This window comes from Penaeus monodon, chromosome 17 (assembly GCF_015228065.2).
Source record: "Penaeus monodon isolate SGIC_2016 chromosome 17, NSTDA_Pmon_1, whole genome shotgun sequence".
Lineage (NCBI taxonomy): Eukaryota > Metazoa > Arthropoda > Malacostraca > Decapoda > Penaeidae > Penaeus > Penaeus monodon.
Genome location: NC_051402.1, coordinates 17,253,620 through 17,261,119, shown reverse-complemented (window position 1 = coordinate 17,261,119; position 7,500 = coordinate 17,253,620). Strand labels below are relative to the sequence as shown.

At 35.3% G+C, this 7,500-nt stretch overlaps 1 protein-coding gene across 5 annotated transcripts in view; it reads left to right on the top strand.

Moving 5' to 3' along the window:
• LOC119583576 (DENN domain-containing protein Crag-like) overlaps positions 1–7,500 on the top strand; it is a gene marked incomplete at its 3' end in the record, with an annotated part of 33,997 nt that overhangs the window by 2,709 nt on the left and 23,788 nt on the right. For all 5 annotated transcript variants that reach the window (XM_037932138.1, XM_037932135.1, XM_037932137.1 and 2 more), the window contains 11 exon segments: positions 185–357; positions 942–1,068; positions 1,261–1,377; positions 1,606–1,735; positions 1,854–2,344; positions 2,995–3,120; positions 3,270–3,414; positions 3,687–3,862; positions 4,278–4,461; positions 5,477–5,618; positions 7,499–7,500. The exon segment at positions 7,499–7,500 is cut by the window's right edge and continues 144 nt beyond it. In XM_037932138.1, coding sequence (XP_037788066.1) covers positions 186–357; positions 942–1,068; positions 1,261–1,377; positions 1,606–1,735; positions 1,854–2,344; positions 2,995–3,120; positions 3,270–3,414; positions 3,687–3,862; positions 4,278–4,461; positions 5,477–5,618; positions 7,499–7,500 — 1,812 coding nt within the window.

The following is a 7,500-nucleotide window of genomic DNA, read 5'->3' as shown; positions in this document are numbered from 1 at the left end:
TATTGAATAAGCTGAAGAAGTAACATTTGTGTAAATGTTTATTTTTGTTTTAAGATGATAACAAAAGACATTATCTTACACAAGATTTTTCTTTTATTTTGCCTGTGAAGTACCATATATATTAATTTTTTATTTAAGTAGCATAGCCAGTAAAGTATAAGCTAGAATTTTTTTTCCCCCTCAGAATGGAAGAGAGGCGTGTGGCAGAGTACTTTGTGGTTGCTGGGCTTCCTGCCAACCCAACACCACTAAGAGAATTTTCCTGTGACGGCGCAACTCTCAAGTCCACACACAGCCTTCCACCCATCACAGACATTGCCGTCATCAACCGCTCTCTGGGCGAGGTCGTTCCAGATGGTAAGTGCGAGATAAGGAGAGGAAGGGGGAGGGGGATGACAGCTGCTCATTGTTTGCTCTGATAAGATAGCAGAATTTGTGATATTTCCTGTCACTTTCAGCTTCCTACACAGATAAGCATTGTTTAGAAAGAAAATGTGGATTATTTAGGTAGTTTGCAAATTGAAAGTCATTAGAATTTGTTGGTTTATTTCAAATGGATTATGTAGAATTTTTCACAAGTATATCCCCATCTCTGTCACTGAGGTAAATGGCATTCCTGGAATGTTTTATGCATACCCTGATTCATTAATCATTGTTTGGATTTATGTGCACTCCACCATTAATTTTCCACCATTAATTTTCCAGGATGTGTGTGTGTGTGTGTGTGTGTGTGTGTGTGTGTGTGTGTGTGTGTGTGTGTGTGTGTGTGTGTGTGTGTGTGTGTCTGTGTGTGTCTGTGTGTGTGTGTGTATGTGTGTGTGTGTGTGTGTGTGTGTGTGTGTGTGTGTGTGTGTGTGTGTGTGTGTGTGTGCACGTGTGTGTGTGTGTGTGTGTTTTCATTCTTTTCAAAGATACACATGCATTCATTCATTCATTTCCAGGATTCACATGTATTGAGACAACACCCACTGGTTTTGTCGCCAATGTTAACCATGGAGCTCTCCGTGCCTCAGAAATATTTCTCTGCTACAGAAGAGGGCGAGACAAACAACCTCTTGTCGATGTCGGGTATGTTACTTGTTCAGTGGTTTCACTTTGTGTAAGTCAGGGATTCCAATGTTGAACTGCATTTTACTTTTCATTTATAAAAATACCAAGTGCTTGTTATATCTAAATGATATTTGGGATGTAATTCATATATCTCTTAAAGGAACTAGGGAGGGATTGTTATCCATATCATGACATACAAATTCATTACAGAGTTCTCTACGAAGGTCGGGAAAGAGTCATGGCCGACTCCCAGATTGTGGAGTTCACTCCAAGTGGTCGAAGTGCAAACATCAATCCCTCAGGACAGACCACATACATGACATACAGGTGAATTTTTTGTTTAACTGTCTTGTTTGCTACTTTTTTGCGAAAGCTTTGAGAACAGATGCATTACTTATCCAATTTTCTAAAGAGGTATGTAGAAAATGCTATATGCAATACAAGAGCTTATGTGTAATTTATAGATTGCAAAGGTACTTAGACAGTTTTCATGCATGGTAATTTCTTACATTAAGAAAAGTATATATCTGAATTGCTTTCTCATTCCATTTAAAGAAGAGCAAGCGAGCGCTCTGCCTGCAATGAACTGGTCGTCTCAGACATCTGTGTAATCATGACAAGCAGGGGGGAGCAGGCTCCTCACTCCTATTGTACCATAGACCGTAACCTCAATAAGGGGACCATGGTGAGTGGTGTCTAAGGTTCAGTAATATATCAGTGCAAAGATATGGTTAAACTGTTGTAGATATTTATAATATTTCTTTATGATACATTTATGCACAAACATTTGAAATCTTTTCCAGGTTGGGTCTGACATCTATGTCTGCTACAAGAAATCAATGCATAGGTCCAACTATATCGCATATATGGCAGGGATCCTGGACCACTACCCCAGCAACCACTACCCTGGGTTCCCCATCCCCACAGACCTGGCCCTTTTTTGTCTACCCATGGGGGCCACCCTAGAGTCATGGCCAGCTAAGTCTGCTCAGCCACAGCCAATCTTCTCTACCTTTGTTCTCACAGTCACAGCTGGGGGTGGAAACACAGAAGCTGTAGAGAAGGTGTATGGAGCAGCTGTCTCCTTCTATGAGAAGTACCCCCATGAGCTCCTTACGGATGAGCAGAGGGAGGCCCTCAAGCTGAATGAGCACTTTGGGAGGAACAACATAGTGCACACCAACAAGTGCATCTGTATCCTCTCACGGTGGCCGTTTTTTGATACTTTTGATAAGTTCTTGAGATATCTGCACACCATGGCTAATACTGGACCACATCTTGTACCCATAGAGAGGTAATTGTGTGTGTGTGTGACTGTTTGTTTGTTTGTGTGTTTTTCAACTGGTTTGTAAATATGATTCAATTTGAAAAACAAATATAACTAAATATTCATATAGACCTGTCTGTAATCATAGTCAGTATTCATTTTAATGAGGTTGTCACAATTTATGATGCATTGATTTTCATAACTAAAAGATATATCATACAACTATGTACTATGAATACTAAAAGTATATAATTTTATCATTATTTTACTTTTGATTTTACAAGTTCACTCCCTTTATAGAATTCAAGGCTCCAGATACATTCAAGACATGTATCATAACACCATGCCTACAGTGTGCAGAAGCTAGCTTTACATACTAAACATTCTCATATAATTTACAGATACTTCTCATTTTTGTTTTTCTTTCTTTGTTATGTTAGTATTTCCTTAATAATCTGTATTCTTTGTTTTACTATTATCATCATCATCATTCCCATTATGTGAAAGGTACACTTGGATGGATTATTATTGACTGCTAATAAGTTGACAAGTTGGAGATGATAATTATGTTAAAAACGCTGATATTATTTGTACATGTTCCATCCATTCATTCATCACCAACCTTTCTTGTACATACTTATTTCTTAATATATTTTTGATTAATTTGTTTGTTTTAGGTATGTACACCATTTTGTGGAGTGTGTTCCATTTCCAAGTGCTCGAAAGCCAAGAATACTCATCCAGTTAGATGCCAAAGAACGCATCTCCCTTGCCCAGCCAGAGGATTTGCCCATTAATCTCAGGTTAACATTTTTCTGAATCTGAAAAGCTGTTCTTGAATTATGTGAAAATGCTTTTGAAAGTTGTATATCAATTTTTTTTTCTCAAACATTTCATATATTGCACTGAAGCATGGGTGTGAGGAATAAAAATATGACTTGTGACTTTCCAGTGGAGCAAAGTTCCGTCAGCTTGTGATGACTCTGCGTCCTGAAGGCTGTCTCCTTGTGCTCCTCTTCGCACTCACTGAACAGAAGATTCTCCTGCACTCCCTCCGGCCAGATGTGCTCACCGCCGTGGCAGAAGCTATCACCATGGTAAGCACCAAGGAATATGGAGGAATGGTTTCTTATCATGAAAGATGAGAGTTCTCCTGAAAGTGATAATTTTAGCATACCCTTTTTTTTTTTTTTTTATCTTAATGATAGGGAGGTAATATTTACATGTTTAAGTTAAGACATTGAGGTGGCAATTGTGAGATGAAAGAAGAATGGGAAGAGAAATGACATTGGCAAAGCTCTGTTCATTTTGTATAGCAGTGTTTCTTTTTCAGGTCACTAATATGTGCTTTTTTTTTTTTTCTTTGCAGATTATCTTTCCATTCCACTGGCAGTGCCCTTACATCCCCCTGTGCCCCCTGGGTCTCTCTGATTTCCTGAATGCCCCTATCCCTTTCCTCCTTGGCCTTGACTCACGCTTCTTTGATCTCTATCACCCCCCAACCGATGTAATCTGCATCGACTTGGATACGGGAGCCATGTCTGTGTAAGTAGAATATAGTGTGGTTCACTTTTCAAATTTTATATATATATATATATATATATATATATATATATATATATATATATATATATATATATATATATATATATATCTCTCTCTCTCTCTCTCTCTCTCTCTCTCTCTCTCTCTCTCTCTCTCTCTCTCTCTCTCTCTCTCTCTCTCTCTCTCTCCTCTCTCTCTCTGTCTGTCTCTCTCTCTGTCTCTCTCTCTCTCTCTCTCTCTCTCTTTTTCTCTTTTTTTTTTTTCATTTGTTTTTATCTTTGTTTCACTGTATTTCAATCATAGGAATTGATTAAGAATAACATTATTTTCTGTTTAGGAAGATACAGTCATGATGGTAGATTATCAATTTTATAGAAAGGTAATGAGAATGTCAATATCTTTCTCTCACTTTTAGACCAGACGACAAGAAGTTCCTCATAACCAAACTCCTTCCTCGGCGTCCTACACGCACCCTGCGTGCCTCACTAGAAAGCCTCTGTGAGAAAATCTACAAATTTGAGAAATTGCTCCAGATGCACCTGAAGGCTCAGAAGACAGAACCTGGCATTGACACAGATTTTAAGATAAAAAGAAAAGAGGTATGGGAGGAAAAATTTTCTTTTGTTGATTCAGTTGAATTGCAGTTTTTTGTTAAGAAACTTTTCATATTTCATTATGACATAGTTTTTAATAGTACAGTACTTTTCAAGTTTCAGTAAATAAATTGATATCTCAACTATAATTTTATATATATCTCTAACCCCTTTGATCCGGATGATGTGACCATCACGTCAGGAAAAAAATTGGCTTTTGAGGCAAGTGACACAAAAAGCCATCATAGAAAGATTTGGCTGGGGTACACAAACTTGCCATCATGAGCATTTTGGCTGAAGCCTGGGGTGACAGGAAAGACCACAAGTGCACAAAGCTCTTGGAGAGTGATTAGACTTACTTGTTATTTAGGTAGGGGCTTTTGCATTATTTCCCATTTGTGGAATGTAATTTCCATGAGCCATGACTGGAACAGCGCTGACTCCAGGGAGGGTGCTATTTCCATGTTATTATTATTGTTTTTATTATTGCACTGAGTTTTACACTACCTAAAGAGATGATATGGAGCCTGTGCAAAGAAGACAGTCTATTACCATATGGATAAAGCAAATCAAATGACAGTATAGACAATGGAAAATAGCAAAACGGCTAAAAATACTTTTGCTGAAAAAGACAAAATAACATTGCAAAGGGGGGTCTTGTCACCACAAATGAATGTTCATTTGCACCCAATCTGCAAATTGCACACCTGGTAATGTGTCTGCTCACTGTAGCCTAATATCCGTATTTTGGGCCACATGACAGTGGTAAAGCATCTGGATCCAGTGGTTTAATGATTTAATTGAATTTGTCAGCTAGTAAACTTATTAGTTCTTTTCTAAAATGCTGAAAATAAGAAATGGTAATATATTTAACATGCAACATCTGCTTTAAGCCTTATAAAATATATATAATAGAATTTGAGCGATACTAAGAATTATTTTGAAATACTTATAGAGTACTACAATTATGAGTGAATATCATTCTGGCTTTCTTGATATCAGATTCCAAACTTCTTTTCAGCAACAACTGGATGTGGAGATTCAGGAGGCTTTTTTGCGCTTCACAGCAACCATCCTGAAGGGTTATAGCCACTACCTCCTGCCTATAGTCTCAGCTAAAGCAGGAGCAGCATGTGACACCTCCTCACTCTTTGACATAGATGGTAAATAATTGCCAGAAGGCCATTCTGAATGAATTGTAATGTTAGGTAGATTGGACTCATGAAATCATGTTGCAAATAGTAAAATGACTTGATGCACTAAAAGTTGTATTTGATATGATTTATGGTTGGAGGGTAGAATTATGTCTTGTGTATTTAAAGGACCTGTCCCATTGGGTTCAGATAACTATGACTAATTTGGAATAGATGTTCAGCTACTGAATCTGGAACATGGCTAACAAAAAGATTTCATGTGTCCTGTGAAATTCTTTTTTTCTTCAGACAATATTTCTATCTAAGCAGCTGTGGTAAATCTTTATATGTACATTCATATGTATGCATTTTCATTTCTGAAAATGTGTACACATATATATGTATGCTTAAGAAAATTGAAATAATGTATTACAAAAAGTTTTTAGTAAGCTCTTAGAAGTGTATTTTAGTGTATGTCCAAATTTTTCCATCTTCTCAAATATACCTGTCTAGGGTTACTTGGTCATGACTGGAGACATGTTTTCATTTTTGCCTCCTTGCAAAAATGCGTAAACCCATTTGTTCTAGGATGACTTCCTATTTTGTCCCATCATGGTATGGTAAACCACCCCTTACACAGAGATGACTATTCACATCATTCACTGATAATCCCGCTCTAAGTTGTGTAAGCTAAACAGTTCTTCACTTGTTTGGCCCTTATTGCTTTCAGTGAGGAGAAATGGCCCCCCAAAAGTGGACATAAAGCCTCTGGCATCATTATGTAAGATGTTGGTTATGCCACAGCTAAGAGCATGGATAGCAGGATAATTTTGTATTTTCCATGCTTCTGATTTTTCCCTTAAGCAGCTGATCAGTAAAGCACTGAGGGCTCTTATGTAATTGGAGTAATCTTATAGCCTGCCACACTCCAAAAAATACTATAGTCAATTTCAAATATAGTTATACCATGGCAAAGGCTATCAAATTTCTCAAAAAGAAAAGATATATGTATATGTATATATATATATATATATATATATATATATATATATATATATATATATATATATATATAATATACATATACATATACATATACATATATACTATATACATATACATATGCATATACATATACATATACATATATATATGTATATATATAATATATATATATATATATATATATATGTATGTATGTATTTTATATGTATATGTATATGTATATGTATATGTATATGTATATATATATATTATATATATATATATATATATATATATATATATATATATATATATATATATATATATATATATATATTAGTAATTTAGTCAATACCATTGCATTATAGCTTTTAGTTTGTTATGCTATTTACATATTTGACTTACAAGAAATGAGAATTTAAATAATTTGAAAAAAAACATGAATTTATCGTAATCTAACTTATTATGCAACCCATAAGAGGAATTTTTAAAAAGTTGCAACTAATAAATTTGCAGTGTTAATACCAAACAAAAATTATCAAAAAAAGCAAAATGGTTGAAAAATATCTTATTTACTGTGATAATCCCTTTAGGCAGTTGACATCAGGAGTGTATGTTTATGTGCACTTAATTTTCTTAAAGAATATTTTTAATTTTTAACATACCTGTTTTAATAATAATGTAATAATGCTAATGATGATAATGATGCCAAACACTGTACAGTAGCAATATTAATAGAAATTAAAACATTTTTCTGATAATTCAAGAAATGGGGTGAACTTTTTGGTATACCTACTGATTGACTCCTTGATGACAAAGTACTTGTGAAACCATCTATGTGTAGACAAAATAAATCAACAAAACTACATGGGATAATAGGTTAAGTAGTATTTGAATCTGTAATCAGCTTTTGTCTTGTTTTTCAGCC